Below are 19,583 nucleotides of genomic sequence, written 5' to 3' on the forward strand. Positions count from 1 at the left end.
CAGCTAACTCCTTCAGAACCCTGGGGTGTAGTCTATACAGTCTGGGTGATTTATCCATCTTCAACTTCCCCAGCACCTTTGCCTTACTGATGGCCACTATATTCACCTCTGCCCTCTGACTCTATTGAAATTCTGGTATGCTACTTGGTTCTTCCACATTGAAGACTAGTGCAAAATATCTATTCAGTCCCTCTGGCAAACACCTTTTTCACTATCCTAAGAAGGGAGGGAGGTAGAAGATGGGAAAATATAGGCCAGTTCTTAAATATTTAAGAGTCAATTATTAAGGATGAGTTTGTGAAATACATGTAACTGCATGGTAGAGAAGGGCTGAGTCAACACAGCTTCATCAAGGAAAAGGTCATGTCTGACACATTTATTAAAATTCTTTGAAGTGGTTATGAGGTCAGACTAAGCACAGCCAGTTTATGTGGATTTGGATTTCCAGAAGGCCTTTGAAAAGGTACCACATGGGAGGCTGTTAAACGAGATAAGAACCCATGGTGGCATGAGCAAGGTCCTGGCACGGATAAAGGATCGGCTGAGTTGCAGAAGGTAGAAAGTAGGGTTAAAAGGGTCTTTTTCAGGATGGCAGCCAGTAACTAGTGGAGTTCCACAGGGTTTGTGTTGGGACCACAACTATTCACGTTCTATATTAACAATCTGGATGGAGGAACTGAGGACATTGTTATCTGCAACCTTAGAAACAAAGATAGGTGGAGAGACAGGTAGTATTGAAGAAGTGGGGAAGCTGCAGAAGGACTTAAGATAGACTAAATGAGTAAAGGAGTAGCAGATGGAATACAATGTACAGAAGTGTGAAATTATGAACTTTGGTAATAAGAATAAAAGTGTAGACTATTTTCTCAATGGGGAAAGGCTTCAGAAATCTGGAGTATAAAAGGGACATGGGAATGCTTGTTCAGGAATCTCAAGGTTAATACATAGGTTCAATTAGGAAAGCAAATGAATGTTAGCATTCATTTTGAGACCAAGAATACGCTACTCAGATTATAAGATTCTGATCAGATTGCATTGGGAATATTGAGCAGATTCAGGCCCTGTATCTAAGGATGGATGTGCTGGCATTGGAGGGGATCCAGAGGAGGGTTACAAGAATGATCCTGGGATTGAAGGGCTTGTCATGTGAGGTGCAGTTGAGGACTCTGGGTCTGTACTCAATAGACTTTAGACAGACAAGCGGGGGATCTGATTGAAACTTACAGAGAATAGAGAGGCCTATATGGAGTGGATGTGGCGATGTTTCCACAAGTTGGAGAGACTTGCATCCAAGGGTACAATGAAAAGGATGACCTTTTAAACTGAGAGGAAGAGGAATGTCTTTGGCCAGAGGGTGGATCATCTGTGGAAATCAATGCCACAGAAGCTGTGGAGGCCAAATCATTGAATGTATTAGGCAGGAGAATGATACGGAGGAACGTATCAGCCATGATCTAATAACAGAGGAGACTCAATAAGCCAAATGGTTGAATTCTGTTTCTATAACTTATGGCTTAAAGTGGACAAGTACAAGAACTTTCAATGCACCTAATAGGTAGATGATGTATTGCTCTCTCCCTGTCAAAGGGCTTCTATCACCTGGACAGCTTGATGACTCAGTAGTTAGCACTGCTGCCTTACAGTGCCAGGGACCTGGGTTTGATTTCATTCTCAGGTGTCTGTCTGTGTGGAGTTTGTACATTCTCCCTGTTTCAGTGTGGGATTCCTCCAGATGATCTGATTTCCTCCACAGTCCAAACACATACAGGTTAGGTGGATTGGCCGTGCTAAATTGCCCATAGAGTCAAAGGATGTGCAAGCGAGGTGGATTAGCCCTGTGAAATGCAGGGTTACAGGGATAGGGTGTCTGGGTGAAATATGCTTTGGTGGGTCAGTATGGCCTTGATAGGCCGAATAGCCTGCTTTTACGCTGCAAGGACTCTTTGACTTAAGAATAAAATGCTAATGTTATATTACCTGATACAGCCCATAGTATAAAAGCAGAGGGCTAGAAGGACCCCTGTGGCACAATAGTATGTCCCTACCTCTGAGCAAGAAGAGTCTTGCTCAAGTTCCACCTCCTTCAGGAGGTGTGTAATATTCTAACTGTGTTCAGAGATGTTATATCTAAAACCTGAGGGTTGGTGTCACCTTCATAGCCACAAGCATGCATGCTCTAGCATCTGCTGCCAATTGCTACTGCAATAGAAGATGCAGTCACACACCACTCCTATCATGTTAAGGTACCTGCTCTGCATTACCTTTGTACTACTGATGAACATTAACTTCAGTCCCAATAAACAAAAAATAAAAAGGTAATAAATGAAATCACATTTCTCTTCAAAACTTTATTGCTGTACTGACAAATGCACAAAATATGTAATGAATTTTACCCAACACTGGTTTAATCAAAGTCACCACTATGCTCCAACTCCTACGAAACAGTGGAGCATTTAATCTTCAGAAGAGAAGATTCTTTCTAACTAATACAGAAGTAGAAACTGATTTTGTCAGATACAGGGTAAATCTGCAAGACTTTGCTCCTGGCACAGAGCTTTACTCAACAAGTACAACAAATGGAAAATCAGGCAGCATAGGGCTTATCAAGCCTAATTTATGGCCACTTGCTTTTCCAGTGATAGAAATTAATTACCAGAAAACTAGGAGTATACAAATTAGGCACATTTACCTCCATTCCCAATTCTCTGATCCATACCTCATCAAGTGAGGCTCTGAGCAGAGCTTCAATGCATAAAATGTACTCTCATACTTATCAGTTTTGGTGTCAAACAGCCGCAAAATATCTGCTCACTAAAAACAACTCTTATTTCAGCTACACAGTTAACAGGCTAATATTCTATATTGGTCACAATGAACCATAAACAAATCAGAAATTATTTCTGTTTTGTGAAGTAATTCTTGCTTTTTTCTACATCAGGAGTGATGGTATCAGCACCAGGTTTCCAATTAGCAGGACAAACTGCAAAAAAGGAAAGTTTTAAAAATCAATATTTATTAAAATGGCTTTGTGAAGAATAAACATTATCAATTTCAACACCATTGTTAAGCAATGTTAGGAAATTATGTGGTTACAAAATAAAAAGTTAATTAGCCCACATTCTTCAGTCAGAAGTAAAGATGGTGCACCAGCCAGTGTGTGATTTATCTGCTCACTTGCTATTTTATGTTTGAACCAATGCTGGCTTCAGCAGGAATGAAGGGAGTGAGAAAGCCAACAGGTAAATTTGATTCTAGCAAAACCATCAAAATTTGAAGATGCACCCTGATCATTTATCTATACTGTTTTAAATAGAGCACTGTACAACCCCCTCCCACTAACTGCCTCAGCCTTCTCTCAGGGCCTGATAATGTTCAACCTTCGTGCTCAACTCAAAAATGCTCACTTATTCTTCCTGACCAACATCTAGTGTTTGTAGGAAAATTGCTTGAGCTGTCCCACAGACTAGTTATGCAACAGCCTGACATAATCATACTCTCAAAATTATACGCTATACTCAGAATTATACGCTACAATGTCCCAAACACCATCACCAGCCCTAGATAAATTCGATCCCATTGGTGGTGGAACAGCAAATCCCAAAGCAAAGGCTATGGATCTTGGTAATATTCCAAAAGAACTGAAAACTTGTCTTCCAGAACGACCTGTAGTCTTTGCTAAGCTGTTCCAGTACAGTTACGATAATGGCATTTACCTGGCAAAGTGGAAAACTGCCCAGTAATGTGCTGTCCACAAAAAGCAAGTCCAGTCTGGTCAATTTCAAAACTGGTCCATCCATTGGCAAAGTGACAGAAGTCAAGAGGACTGTTAACCAGCAAGAGCAAAGAAATAACCTACTCACTGATGCTCAGCTTTGGTTCCACCACTTGGCTCTTGGTTCATAACAACCTTGGTCCAAATATGAAGAAAGGAGACGAACTTCAAAAGGTGAATTGAGTGTGACGTCCCTTAACATCAAGGCAGAATTGAAGTTAATGGGAATTGGAGGAAAACTGCCCATTGGTTAAGGTCATACCGAGCACAAAAATAAAAATGGTGGTTATTGGAGGTCAATCATCTCAGTCCTAGGACATCATTGTAGGAGTTCCTCAAAGCACATCCTAGGCTTGACAATCTTCAGCTGCTTCATCGATGAACTTCTCTCCATCAGAGCTGGTGATGATTGCACAATATTAGCACTCTTCACAAATGCTCAGATGCAGAAGCTGTCCATGTGCATATGCAGTAAAACCTGGACACAATCCAGACTTGGACTAAATAGGTATCTATAGCACTCATGCCACACAACCACCAGAAAATGACCAGCTCCAACAAGAGCTATCTAACCACTGCCCCTTGACATTCAAAGCATTAGCTTGCTGAATTCTTGCAATCAACCTCCTGGGATCAACCAGAAACTGAATTGAACTAGTTGTATTAATTCTGGAGTTCAAGGCCAGGTCAGACATAAGGAATTCTGCAGTGAATAACTCACTTCCAGTCTCTCCAATGTCTGTCTACAAGGCAAAAGTTAGGAGTGTGATGGAAGTGCGAATGCAGCTCCAACCTTACTCAGAACATAGAAAAATACAGCGCAGTACAGGCCCTTTGGTCCTCGATGTTGCGCCGATCCAAACCCACCTAACCTACACTAGCCCACTATCCTCCATATGCCTATCCAATGCCCATTTAAATGCCCATAATGAGGGAGAGTCCACCACTGCTACTGGCAGGGCATTCCATGAACTCACAACTCGCTGAGTAAAGAACCTACCCCTAACATCTGTCCTATACCTACCACCCCTTAATTTAAAGCTATGCCCCCTCGTAATAGCTGACTACATACGTGGAAAACCCTATCTCATGGTCAACCCTATCTAAACCCCTAATCATCTTGTACACCTCTATCAAGTCACCCCTAAACCTTCTTTTCTCCAATGAAAACAGCCCCAAGTGCCTCAGCCTTTCCTCATACGATCTTCCTACCATACCAGGCAACATCCTGGTAAACCTCCTCTGCACCCATTCCAGTGCCTCCACATCCTTCCTATAGTATGACGAACAAAACTGCACACAATACTCCAGATGCGGCCGCACCAGAGTCTTATACAACTGCAACATGACCTCAGGACTCCGGAACTCAATTCCTCTACCAATAAAAGCCAGTACGCCATATGCCTTCTTCACCGCACTATTTACCTGGGTGGCAACTTTCAGAGATCTGTGTACATGGACACCAAGATCCCTCTGCTCATCGACACTACCAAGTATCTGACCATTAGCCCAGTACCCCGTCTTTTTGTTACTCTTACCAAAGTGAATCACCTCACACTTAGCTACATTGAACTCCATTTGCCACCTTTCTGCCAGCTCTGCAACTTATCTATATCCCGCTGTAACCTGACACATCCTTCCTCACTGTCAACAACTCCACTGACTTTCGTATCATCTGCAAACTTGCTCACCCAACCTTTTAGCCCTTCCTCTAGGTCATTTATAAAAATGACAAACAGCAATGGTCCCAAAACAGATCCTTGCAGAACACCACTAGTAACTGCACTCCAAGATGAACCTTTACCATCAACTACTACCCTCTGTCTTCTTCCAGCCAGCCAATTCCTAATCCAAACCTCCAACTCACCCTCAATGCCATACCTCCGTATTTTTTTGCAGTAGCCTACCATGGGGAACCTTATCAAACGCCTTATTAAAATCCATATATACATCTACCGCTTTACCCTCGTCTATCTCCTTAGTCACCTTCTCAAATAATTCAATAAGGTTTGTGAGGCACGACCTGCCCTTCACAAAACCATGCTGACTATCCTTGATCACATTATTCCTATCCAGATGTTCATAAATCCTATCCCTTACAATTCTCTATAAGACTTTGCCCACAACAGAAGTGAGACTCACCGGCCTATAGTTACTAGGGTTATCCCTACTCCCCTTCTTGAACAAGGGAACCACATTTGCTATTCTCCAGTCTACTGGCACTATTCCTGTAGACAACGAGGACATAAAAATCAAGGTCAATAGCTCTGCAATCTCCTCCCTTGCTTCCCCAATGGCTCTGCAATCTCCTCCCTTGCTTCCAAATGGCTCTGCAATCTCCTCCCTTGCTTCCAACACTTGACGTCACCCAGGATAAAGCAATCCAATTAAGTGGCTCCCATCCCTCCACCTCAACAATAGCAGTGATTAGAGAAGCAGCACCTCACCACCTTCTCTTGGACAAGTAGTGATATGGAGGAAGAGAGCTTCTTCAAGGAAGGCATCCTTGTAAGAGGATTCGCAGTAGGTTAAAATCAAAGAAAGGCTCATGCCCGAAACGTCGATTCTCCTGCTCCTTGGATGCAGCCTGACCTGCTGCGCTTTTCCAGCAACATATTTTCAGCTCTGATCTCCAGGATCTGCAGTCCTCACTTTCTCCTTTCTGACAAGTAGTGATAGACAATAAATGCTGGACTAGCCAGCAATACCCACATCCTGTTTCTGAATGAAAACCAACCTTGGACCTGACAGGCTGACTTCTGCCCCTGCACATCCATCAATCGGTCGGTCCCTCATCGGCCAAAAATACAACTTTATTTTCTTATCCTGCACCCCCACCAACAAGTCTCAATCCCATCCATCGCCGAGAATGCTCAACCTCCATCTCTCACAGCCCAAGAATATTCAACTTTCCTCACCCACCAATAATGCTTAATCATCTCCCATTCCAAGCTCTAACTCGATCCCCCACCCATTTTCTACATCACTCCTGTCACTCCCAAATGTGTTTACCTTCTTTCATTAACAATGCTGATTCTTCCAATATCATTCACATACATTCATGGATTCTGGAAGGACAATCAGGTGGGCAGTTGCGTCCAGAGGATAGGGGTTAGGGAAGAGAAGGAGAATGGAATATATAAACACTGATAGGGGAGGGTGGATAGTTTCAGCTGGAGGGGTGAATATTGCACATTTTGCTAGAATGGATGGAAATTGTGAACACTGCTGGGTGGAAAACAAACTACAACTACTGTATTTGCTGCTCACAAATGATATCTCCTTTGCACTGGCAAGAGCAAATGTTTTGGGGAACATTTCCGCTCTATCCACAGATATTTTAGCAACTTTCTAGTTGACTATCATTTTTATAAGAGGAGAAAGTGAGGTCTGCAGATGCTGGAGATCAAAGTTGAAACTTTATTGCTGGAACAGCACAGCAGGTCAGGCAGCATCCAGGGAACAGGAGATTCGACGTTTCGGGCACAGGCCCTTCTTCAGGAGAAGGGCCTGAAGGGCCTGTGCCCGAAACGTCGAATCTCCTGTTCCCTGGATGCTGCCTGACCTGCTGTGCTGTTCCAGCAATAAAGTTTCAACTATCATTTTTATAAGCCACCTTGCTCCCAACGCTAACATTTCTGTCGTGGGTCTGATGCAATATTCCAATGAAGCACAAAATAAGCTTGAGAAACCTCATTTTTTGCTTGGGCACTTTATAGCCTCGAGAACTACAACTTCAGAGCCTGACCATGATGTCTGATCTCCATTTATTTTAACATTCTTCACTCTATCTCCCCATCCATCCCACCCCACCAGCTTTACCTTGAATGTACCCTATTTACCTTGGTCTCCGTACAGAGACCCATTTTCTTCGTTTCATGCCTTAATTTACAATCTTTTTACATAAAAATTGCCCTTTCACCACAATTAGCAACCTCTCTCTTTTGCACTGGGCCTTCACACCAAAGAGTTGTGAGTCCGATGTGACTCAAATCTCTTTGTTCCACACATGCTGACACACCAGGTGAGTTTCTCCAGCAATACCATTATTCATTTCAGATTTCCAGCATCCACAGCATTTTGTTTTTATTATAGGGAAATGAATATTGAGAAAGAGCAGTGGACAATGTTGATGTGTGCTGAGCAGTGTTAGGGCAGCATTTTTGTGGTTGCTATGGAGCTTTAATGTACTTAAGCATTACATTACCCAGCAGATTTAAATCCTGTGAAAAGCAGCAGTATTTCACATTTTTTCAGGTCTACAGTTAGTGATTGTAACAAGGTCAGCCTGATGGACCTCAGAGAATACAAGTTCCCCAATTGAACCTGGTTAACAGCCCCAATCAGGGAGCCTAAGCTGACAGATATAACAGGCATGTCAGAGGTTCTTACAGAGTTAGCTCTGATTAAATCAGACCAGTGTCAATTACTACATACGTGGAAATAAAGGTTAAGTGATGGGATACCGATCTCTCTGCAAATATTTCACAGGTGATTAAATTATTTTAATGGTGCATCAAATTGAAATTTACCAGGCACCAAGGACGTGCACTCAAATACGGCAGGCTAAAGATCCCAATATGGCCGAATTAGCAGACCAAAATCATCTGCTCCTTCAACAAATAATCAAAACACAGTTAAAACTGAAATCCATCCTGCTACCTTTGTCCCTGGCTTCCCATCCTTTCTATGCTCAACATGATCTGCACCCAAGCATAAGGGACAAAATTTAAGAGCTTTGTTCAATGGAGACAACTCCATAATTAATTCTCAACAAAAACATTGAAATAGCTAGAAATATCTGGTCTTCAAAGCCCATATTATAAACATATCAGTGTTTGTATGTTCATTCCCCTCCTGGTTTACTCTCTTCTCCCACATTCCACGGACACTGCTCATCCCTCCACAATCCCCTTCCTAACTCTTCTTTCAGAACCAATCTGTTTGATTGATGTTTATTAGACAATAAGTGCAGGAGTAGGCCATTCTGCCCTTCGAGCCAGCGCCACCATTATGATCATGGCTGATCATCCACAATCAGTATCCAGTATCCCGTTATGATACGAAAGTCGGAGGAGTTGTTGACAGTGAGGAAGCATGTGGCAGGTTACAGCAGGATATAGAGAAGCTGCAGAGCTGGGCAGAAAGGTGGCAGATGGAATTCAATGTAGCTAAGTGCGAGGTGATTCACTTTGGGAAGAATAACAAAAAGATGGGGTACTGGGCCAATGGTCGGATACTTGGTAGTGTGGATGAACAGAGGGATCTTGGTGTCCATGTACACAGATCTCTGAAAGTTGCCACCCAGGTAAATAGTGCGGTGAGGAAGGCATATGGCGTACTGGCTTTTATTGGTAGAGGAATTGAGTTCCGGAGTCCTGAGGTCATGATGCAGTTGTATAAGACTCTGGTACGGCCGCATCTGGAATATTGTGTGCAGTTTTGGTCGCCATACTATAGGAAGGATGTGGAGGCATTGGAACGGGTGCAGAGGAGGTTTACCAGGATGTTGCCTGGTATGGAAGGAAAATCGTATGAGGAAAGACTGAGGCACTTGGGGCTGTTTTCACTAGAGAAAAGAAGGTTTAGGGGTGACTTGATTGAGGTGTACAAGATGATTAGGGGGTTAGATAGGGTAGACAGTATGAACCTTTTCCCGCGTATGGAGTCGGGTATTACAAGGGGGCATAGCTTTAAATTAAGGGGGGGTAGATATAGGACTGATGTTAGGGGTAGGTTCTTCACTCAGCGAGTCGTTAGTTCATGGAATGCCCTGCCAGTAACAGTGGTGGACTCTCCCTCTTTATGGGCATTTAAGAGGGCATTGGATAGGTATATGGAGGATAGTGGGTTAGTGTAGTTTAGGTGGGCTTGGATCGGCGCAACATCGAGGGCCCAAGGGCCTGTACTGCGCTGTATTCTTCTATGTTCTATGTTCTATGTTCCTGCGTTATCCCCATAACCCTTGATTCCACTATCCTTAAGAGCTCTACCCAACTCTTTCTTGAAAGTATCCAGAGACTTGGCCTCCACAGCCTTCTGGGCAGAGCATTCCATACACCCACCACTCTCTTTAAACTGAATCATCAGTTTAAAGAGTTCACATTCTTTATTTAGCCAGAGTTTTAAATGAGAGATGACTGTACGCAGGCATATAAAATCATGAGGGGTATAGGTAAGCTTAATGGTGGTTTCTTCTCTCACTAGGATGGGGGATTTCAAGACTAGGGCGCATATTTTTAAGATGAGAGGAAAAGTATTTTTTTAAAAAAAGACAAGAGGCAAATTTTCTTTTTATTTAAAAAAAGGGTGGTTCACATGTGGAATGGACTTCCTGAGGAAGTGTTGGATGCAAGCACAGTTACAACATTTAAAAGACACTTAGATAAATGCATGAATAAGAAAGGTTTGGAGGAATGTGGGCCAGGAGCAGGTAGATGGGACTAGTTTAGTTTTGGATTCTGTTTGACATGAACTGGTTGAACCAAAGGGTCTATTTCCATGCTGTATGACTATGTACTCTAATGATAGAACACATCATTAATGGAATTATTTCTGCACTGAAAAAGGTCCAAATTTGTTGCATAGTGAAAACTGATGTACTAATGTGATGGCAATGCTCTCTCAATATTGACTCCACATCCTTTAGTGGGCACTTTGGTGTTAATGTAATTTGGCCACTATGGACAGTGCATTTTGAAACATATCACAGCAAATGTTGTTCCACTTTGATATAGTACACTGAACTAATAAATGCATATAAACAGACAAATTAGGTGCCACAGTAATCTGTTTAGGGGGCATGCCAACTCTGTCCTTCAACAAGATCACAGCCTCAACTTCACAGCCTCAACTTCACATTGTACCTATGGTCTAACTTAAATCTATCTACTTCAAACTTTAAAACATTCAATGACTGCCCTCCCTACTCTCTGGAGAACAGAGTTCCAGAGACTCATGACTCTCAAAAGAAAAAAAAGTAATCTCTCACACATAAGACTTATTTCCAAACTGTGTCCTATAATTCAAGTCTCCCTCATAGGGGAGTCATCATTTCAGCATCTTTGCCTGTTAAGTCCTGATAGTATCTTGGTATGTCTTAGTAAAAGTCACCCTTTATTCTTTTAAACTCAGATGGATATATGCCTAAACTGTCAGACCTTTCTTCATACAATTACCCTCCCATCCCAGGTATCTGTTGAGTGAACCTTCTCTCAATTACTTCAAACACATTGTTATCCCTCGTTAAGTAAGGAGACCAAAACTGCAGGTAGTTATTAGAGATGTGGTCTCACCAACACTCTACAACTGCTGCAAAATATTCCATTCCCCTTGCAATAATTAACAATTTATTTGTCTTCCGATTCACTAGCTATGACTGTACAGTAACTTTGAGATTCCTGTACACCCAGACCCCTTTGTGCCTCATTTCTGCACTGCCTCTCTACATAAATAAAATATCTAATTTCTATTATTCCTGCCAAAGTGGACAAGGATACATTTTCCAAAATTGAGGAGAATCTCATGTTTTTTGACTCAGCCTGAGCATTCTGGAGGGGTTTCCACTGTGAGGCCTAGCGAGTTTTTCCGCCAAATTTAACTTGACCTTTCCTTTTTCTTAACTACCTACCCCACCCAAAGTCCTACAAATCCAACTGTGGCCCCATCTTACCACACATTCCCCAAACAAAATTCATTTCAGCAAAAATCCAACAAAAAGACCAGCATCCATTGCATTAGCACCATCTGTAAAAGGCTGCTTGTACCCAGCAGAGCATTCCAAAGCTGGCCTGCTTGTTGACATTCAGAATCTGAAGACGCTGAAGAAAGGGCAGATGGCAAGGTGATTGACCAGCAGAGATTAAGTGGGTGGTGTAGAGAAGTCATCTTCTGAGAGGACTAGCAGAGGAGGCCACAACTCAGAATCCTGGCAGCCCAATCCAAGACAGCCACTGGGCTGGACACTTCTCTACATTCTGAAGGAACTGACAAAAATACCATACGACAACTTCTTCACTGTACTAGGATTAGTGCGACACTGCAGCCTCACACTTTATCTTTGTTACTGTAACCACCTCCCATCAAGTCTCATGCTCTTCTATTCTCAATTGTCAGCAACATTTTCCCTCATCCTATCTAACCTCCCACACCACTAATTCTACATTGCCTCTGCACTGACTCCTCATTACTTCATAATACCACACCATACTCATCCAATTCTGCCACAAATCTCCTCATAACCCACACATTGCTCAGATCCCAACAAGATTCCGCACATTACATCTGTCACATTTTTGCACACTCACTAAAACTTATATATCTTTGCAGATTCCTGTTGTCCTCTTCATAACTCCCCTATGGTTTGTCTCATCAGCAAATTTTGCTATCAAGCATTTAATTCCTTCAAGTAATTAATGTAACAAGCCGCATGACTTCACCCACTGAACGCCCAACAGGAAGGTCATTGATCATGATCTGGCGTAAAATACCAGTATTATTAAATAGCTACAGGTCCAGGACTGATCCCTGTGGCATTCTTATTTGTCACATCTTAACAAGTGAAAATGATCCATTTATGCCAACTATTTTGTTAGCTTAACAATTATCTATCCCTGCAGTATTACTGCCTATACATAACTTCTCAAATTGCGCAGGGACTTTTTGTGTGATAGCTGGTCTAACGCTTTCTGGATATCTAAGTACATCACATCCACAGGTTCTCCTTTGTCCTCATTTCTTGTTACTTTATGAAAAAACTCACTAGTTAAAAATGACTTCCCTTTCACAGAACTGCACCAATTCTGCCTGCCTCCATTGAGATTTTCTAAATGCATGCTATATGGTTCTTAATTTTCCAGCATTTTCCCTGCGACAGATTTTAGGTTAACTGGCCTGTAGTTCCAGGATTTCTGTCCCTCCCCCAATTTCTTGAATGGATAAGTCATATTCACTATTTTCCAATCTGATGGAGTCTTTCCAGAATCTAGCTCATTTTGAAAAGTTGAAACCAATGCCTCTAAACATTATATGTTCTTAAGTTAACTGTAAAGGATCATCATGGGCTGGTGGCTTCCCTAATTGTAACAGCAGATTTTGCTCTGAAATTCTGACAGTTATAACAACTGTTTTTTTTTTCCCCATTTTGGTTTGAGTACTCAAGTTGAGAGATGAACTTTAAACTTTTGAGCAGCAGTTTTTTGAAAAAGGAAACAATAAACAAATGGATCTGATTATGGGAACTGACCTGGAAAGTTAATAGCAGGTTGATAACTGTTCTAAGAACACTGCAAACGTTTCAGCAAGAGATCTTTGCTGAAGGACTGGTAGCTGTTTGGATGTTAAAAGGGTTGAAGGGAAGTCAGTGACACCCAAACAAAGAGAATGTTGAAAAAAAACCAAACAGAAATCTAAGACTGAACTTGTTTTTACTGTGTTTTAGAAGGTATTGTTTCTGTGAAAGCTGGTGGGCAAGTTTGGTTGCTCTCTAGTTTATAATCAGTTATCAAATTATTGAAAGCTCTGAGACAAAAAAATCATGTAAAACATAAGTAAAAGTTACCAGCTGTCTACAGAAGGTGTTTGCATTGACCAGTGACTTCAGAATTCAAACAAGGTATACAAACCCACGTATTGGCGAACTCATTACCCAAGGATTGTATGAATGTTTAGCAACCATCTTTCAAAACTGCTTAAGTGAATCGGCTAATTACAGCTATTTTCTTTTTCATTTTTCCCTGAACTGTGCGCTTGAGCGGGCGTTACCAAAAAATCTGGTTTAAATCATAGCCATTGATTAGATTAACTTGTTATTTAACTTTGCTCTACTAAAGTTAGAGCATGCATAATAAATTGTTAATTTAAGCGATTTCTTTAAATCGGTCTGTTATTGGTTATCCATAAAGTCTAGTTAGGAACAACTGGGCAATTGAGAGCCAACGAGTATTTTAATTTCAATGAAATTTTTAATTCTAATGAGTACTTTAATATTCAGTGATGGCCAGTCTGATTTAATTGGCTTGCTATCCTGGTGTTGGAACACAGCACCACAGAATAACGATTCATACATAAATGTACACCTTAGACATAACCCAAATATCAACTTTTAAAGTGTATGTATATCCACGTACATAAATTAAAGGTGTGAGTCTCAAAAGATGCCTGTTTACCTTCACCATGCTCATCTGTAAATTGGAATGCCTGAACAAGCCGCATGACCTCATCCACTGAACGCCCAACAGGAAGGTCATTGATCATGATCTGGCGTAGAATACCAGTATTATCAATGATGTACAAACCTCTGAAGAAAGAAAAGTTACAATATTTTAATTTTACTTGGCAACAAATATCGGTTTTGATGCAATGTTGGGTTCTGAAAAATAAACTTTCAGTTTACCAATTTCTAAAAGTACCCTAAGTAATTTCAAATCATACCAAACTTTTTCACTCAAGAGAAATTATTGAAGACTGCCAATACTTTCTTAAAATTTATTTTAGCTTCTTAAATTGACATTAGCAGGGTATTCCAAAATTAAGTTGTCAACAGGAGACAAAGTCCACCACGGGATAATGGTTAACTTAAATGAGTCAAAAAATTGGCCTACAGAGATAATATGGGAAAATGTGAACTTGTCCACTTTAGCTGTTATATTGCTTTTATATTCTATTATTTCAAAACAAATTACAGAAGGATATTTACTTATGTCATGGTATACAAGACAAAACGCTAGCATGCAAGTCCAGCAAGTGATTAGAAAGAGAATATTAACATTTATTTCAAACAAAAACGAAATCAAGCATAAAAGTAGGGATTCAAAGTTTGGGAGAAGATTTGTAGCTCGGGTGCTTGTTGTTGTGGTTCTGTTCGCCGAGCTGGGAATTTGTGTTGCAGACGTTTCGTCCCCTGTCTAGGTGACATCCTCAGTGTTTGGGAGCCTCCTGTGAAGCGCTTCTGTAATGTTTCCTCCAGCATTTATAGTGATTTGTATCTACCGCTTCCGGTTGTCAATTCCAGCTGTCCGCTGCAGTGGCCGGTATATTGGGTCCAGGTCGATGTGCTTATTGATTGAATCTGTGGTGAGTGCCATGCTTCTAGGAATTCCCTGGCAATTCTCTGTTTGGCTTGTCCTATGATAGTAGTGTTGTCCCAGTTGAACTCATGTTGCTTGTCATCTGAGTGTGTGGCTACTAAGGATAGCTGGTCATGTCATTTCGTGGCTAGTTGGTGTTCATGGATGCGGATCGTTAGCTGTCTTCCTGTTTGTCCTGTGTAGTGTTTTGTGCAGTTCTTGCATGGGATTTTATACGCTACATTGGTTTTGCTCATGCTGGGTATTGGGTCCTTCATCCTGGTGAGTTGTTGTCGGAGAGTGGCTGTTCTGTTCCTGAACTGACAGCCAGACTACTGCGACCACTAGGACTTATAACAGCACACAAACCTAAAGCCACTCTCAGACAACAACTCACCAGGACGAAGGAACCAATACCCAGCATGAGCAAAACCAATGTAGCGTACAAAATCCCATGCAAGAACTGCACAAAACACTACATAGGACAAACAGGAAGACAGCTAACGATCCGCATCCATGAACACCAACTAGCCACAAAACGACATGACCAGCTATCCTTAGTAGCCACACACTCAGATGACAAGCAACATGAGTTCAACTGGGACAACACTACTATTATAGGACAAGCCAAACAGAGAACTGCCAGGGAATTCCTAGAGGCATGGCACTCATCCACAGATGCAAATCAATAAGCACATCGACCCGGACCCAATATACCGGCCACTGCAGCGGACAGCTGGAACTGACAACCAGAAGCGGCAGATACAAATCACGATAAAGGCCAGAGGAAACATCACAGAAGCGCTTCACTGGGGGCTCCCAAGCACTGAGGATGTCACCTAGACAGGGAACGAAACGCCTGCAACACAAATTCCCAGCTCGGCAAACAGAACCACAACAATAAAAGTAGGGATTGTGGCACAGTGGTAGCATCCCTACTCCTGGACGAGGTGGCCCAGGTGTTCCAATTCCACTTGCTCCAGTGGTGTGTATTAACATCTCTGAACAAGTTGATTTGAAAATGGCCTCAGCAAGACAGCATCATGAGTAATATGCAGTTTTAGTCTCCTTAAATGAAAGGATACAAGTACATGAAAAGCAGTTCAGAAGAAAAAGTTACTCAACTAATTTTATATAACAAATATAATGCTTTCATGTCATTTGCCAGAGGTGGGTGTTTCCTTAGTGTCTGGAGGCACGCTAGACTGAAGACGTTCTTTATAAACCTGAGGACCCAAGGATACCGTGCAGAGGTCGGTCCTATTACTCCTGTCCCAGAAGGAGTTGAAGCAAATGGTATTTTCTAAAAAACTATTTTAGTCTCCTATGTCTAGGTAGTTTTTCACACTTTAGTTTTCCTGCTGACCAGCTGATATTACATGTTGCTATCAGGGTATGACTTTTGCATCTTTGGAGGCCCTACCTACTTTTTCAGCAGAAGTCTTGTTAAGGGATTGAATGACCATTGTTAATATCACAGCGGCCAGTAGGTGGAAGGGTGGAGGCTATATTTTGATTTTCAGTATTTTAATCCCTTGTTCAACAATTTTCTTCCTCTCAGACAGTGGTTAAAATACGGACCTTTCTTGCTCTCTCAGATTCAAGAGAACTGTTAGTTTTATATTTCTGGATCAGAACTTCACTAGCCTAACTCTAAGAATGACATTCAATTCTACACTACATCTTATTCTGCATCATGCAGTCCTAACAACTGACCGGAAAGCAATGCCTTCATCATCTTTTAAGACACCATAATCTACACAGATTGTGCGACGAAGGTCTGATACTAAAGGGACTTTTGTTGGACCAAGTCCTCCTTGCTTTCTTGGTGTATTGATCCTATGAAACACAAGAAAATTAACTTTAACTTAAATTCAACAATAAAATTGAATCTAACAATCACAAAGAATATATCATAAAATGAGGTTCATTCAGTAAAATATACAAAGAATAATTCTATTTGATCATTATTACATCCACTATATTCAATTTGTTTTGGTAGTTTGAATTATGTTGCAATCACTCAAATAACCAGAAATCTATAGGTCAATGTTTTAAGTTTCTGCTATTGGTGTGAAGTTTTAGTACTACACTAAAGGGTCACGTTGACCATGGGTTCTCAGCCATTTTGCTTCGGAGGCTCCCCTTCTGTGTTGTAAGAACTCAGTGAGCCCTGTAACATTTTTTTCCTGTGTAACATTAGTATACAATTAAATATGTATCTACATTCCTTGTTTTACTCCTTTGAAAGGAAATGCGTTAATGTATCAAGCAGTAAAATTAAGCACAGCAAAATCCCACAATAGAAAATCAAACAGATCACCATATATGATGTATATCCAAGCTTCAAACTCATTTTCTATAATAATTTTTAAAATGTATTCATGGCTATTCATATCTTGCAGTGGAGATGCTTACAGACTTGGACTCTTGACCATGAATTCCCAGTGGTGAAGACAATGAGCTCGTGAGCTGCCACATTAGCTATGTATGCCATACACAGCCCAGTGTATGCAGCTGTCATGTTTTTACAGTGGCAAACCACAAAGAGTGGAAAGTGAAGTGGCCCAAAAACAGAGTCAAACTCCAGTACTTTGCTGCTCTACAATCCAGTTTTAAAAATGACAAGAAATAGTGCCCATGCTGTGCATCCTGTCAGGAAAACAACAGTCAACTGTCTTTAACAGATCTGGGAAGAGAGATGTAGGGCATCTTATGACACAATAGTAATGTAACTTTTTTTAAAAAGAAAAAGTAATCTCATACTTCATCTTTTGCTGGGTATGTGCAATTGCTTAAGAATACAAGAATTACGAGTAGATTATACCATTGCTCGAGCCTGAACAACCATTCTAGACGATCATGCCAGATCATCTGCCTTTAAACTCCACCTGCCCCCAACACCCCCACCACTTCTTATATCCTTTGATTCACTGAAAGACCAAACATCTTGTTTATTTTAGCCTTAGACATATTCAGCAATGTCGTATCCGCAAATCTTTGGGATAAACAATTTCAAAGCTTCATAACCGAGTGAAGAAACATCTTATCTTAGATCTAAAGTAACTGATCTACTATAACAGGCAAAATTAAAAACTCTTTCCTGCCTACCCTGTTAAGCCTGTTCAGAATCATGCATATTTCAATGAAATAATTTCCATTCTTCTATGCAGAGAATATAGGACTGATTTACACAACCTCTCATCATCACAGGAAACTTTCATCTTGGGAATCAAATTAACAAATGGTTGCTGTAGTGCCCCCAATACAAGTATGTCCTTCTTTAAAAGTGGGGACCAAAACTACAGAGTTGTGGTCTCACCAAAGCCTAAATGACTGTAACAAGACTTACTTAATTCTGTACTCCAATCCCTTTGCAACGAAAGCCAACGTGTCATATACCTTCTTAAGTGATTGCTGTATCTAATGGAGGCAAGCAGCACTCCATTTCAAGCAGAATAAATGCTGACTCTAATAAATCACTGCAGTGTAACTGGGTATTCACACCCAGACTGAATTAAGTGAGAATTTAAAAGGGGCCTGGAAGATTCACCTATTCTGGGTTCAAGGGAAGGAATCTCCAGTATACATATCAGTGAGTCAATTCTGAGATTAGAAGCAGTTATCTGGGGGAAAAAAAAAGCAGGCCATCAGGACTGGACAATTACTTAGGACCCAGGAAAACAAGCACAATTGAGGATCAGCTTGAAATATAACCATGGAATAGCATTTTCAGTTACAGGTACTTCTCCCATGAACTAGTAGTTACATTCCTGTGCGACACAGTGTTAAGAGAAAATCATGCAATAGGAGTAATGCGGCCTATGGCAAAAACAGAGTTAGGGACTCAGGTTTAGCAAACCTGTCCATTTCTGGTCAGTTACAGAAATGCAAAGTTGTTCAAGCAAAATTTCCCAATGTATTGTATTCTTGGTCCTTTGTGGAGCGAGTTTATCCAGGACCCAGCTCTCTGCCGTTAAGAGTTTGTGAAATTTCCAGAAGTTGTTTTCGATGAGAGTAAAATCTCTTTTTAAATCAAGGGGGTGGCTAAAGGGCTGGGATGCTCTGAACGGCTGGAGGTTTTGAAGGGTTCTGGGTTTCAGAGAGAATGAGGGGCCGACACTCTCAGTTCATCCCGCATGCTTTCAAGCAGAGACTCGGTGAACTTGGATTAGGCATAACTTGGGGATGGGTGGGGTATAAAGAGAGGAGGTTCACCAGTGGCCCGTCGTCAGTTTCACACCTCTTCCTCTCTTGTAAAATTGTCGTGTTTTGCAGCTTTAGATAGCCAGCAACTGAGCCTCTAACAAAAGGCTCTACTTACTCTTCAACGCTTATTTGCACCTTCTTTCACTTCCTTTCTCTCTTCCACTCAGCCCCCATCACTCCCTGCCCCCAACTCAGTGCATGATCCCAGTAAACAATCCAGCAAAATATTCCAATATTCACTTCCCTGACCTTAGTTGTAGATAAAAAGAAAAACACACACACATGGCAATCTATTACAATAGTTATGCCAGCAGAATAAGTCACAGCCAGCTGGTAATAGAGGGGATGGAATCACATAACCGTGAAGGGAACATTGCTCTATTTAAAAAAAAGTCCACAATTCACAAATCGCATTACAGTCAAATCACATTTATGAAACACACTATTAGAGAACTACCTGTATATTAAAAGCCAAATGGCATTTTTTTTCAATTAATATTTTATCTAGTCCAAATTGCTTATGGTTTGCTTATTTA

At 41.2% G+C, this 19,583-nt stretch overlaps 1 protein-coding gene across 1 annotated transcript in view; it reads right to left on the bottom strand.

The window, feature by feature from the left end:
* Positions 1–2,344: 2,344 nt before the first annotated feature.
* Positions 2,345–19,583, bottom strand: part of LOC122554307 (peroxiredoxin-1-like) — a 55,656-nt gene continuing 38,417 nt past the window's right edge. Inside the window, exons 4-6 of the mRNA XM_043699117.2 lie at positions 16,555–16,677; positions 13,939–14,069; positions 2,345–2,980 (exon numbers count right to left, since the gene is read on the bottom strand). Coding sequence (XP_043555052.1) covers positions 2,895–2,980; positions 13,939–14,069; positions 16,555–16,677 — 340 coding nt within the window. The 3' untranslated portion in view covers positions 2,345–2,894. The remainder of the gene's footprint in view (positions 2,981–13,938; positions 14,070–16,554; positions 16,678–19,583) is intronic.

The sequence above is a fragment of the Chiloscyllium plagiosum genome, unplaced genomic scaffold, assembly GCF_037043375.1.
Source record: "Chiloscyllium plagiosum isolate Xiang-an unplaced genomic scaffold, Cpla_swu_hap1 HiC_scaffold_9, whole genome shotgun sequence".
In the NCBI taxonomy this organism is placed as follows: Eukaryota; Metazoa; Chordata; class Chondrichthyes; order Orectolobiformes; family Hemiscylliidae; genus Chiloscyllium; species Chiloscyllium plagiosum.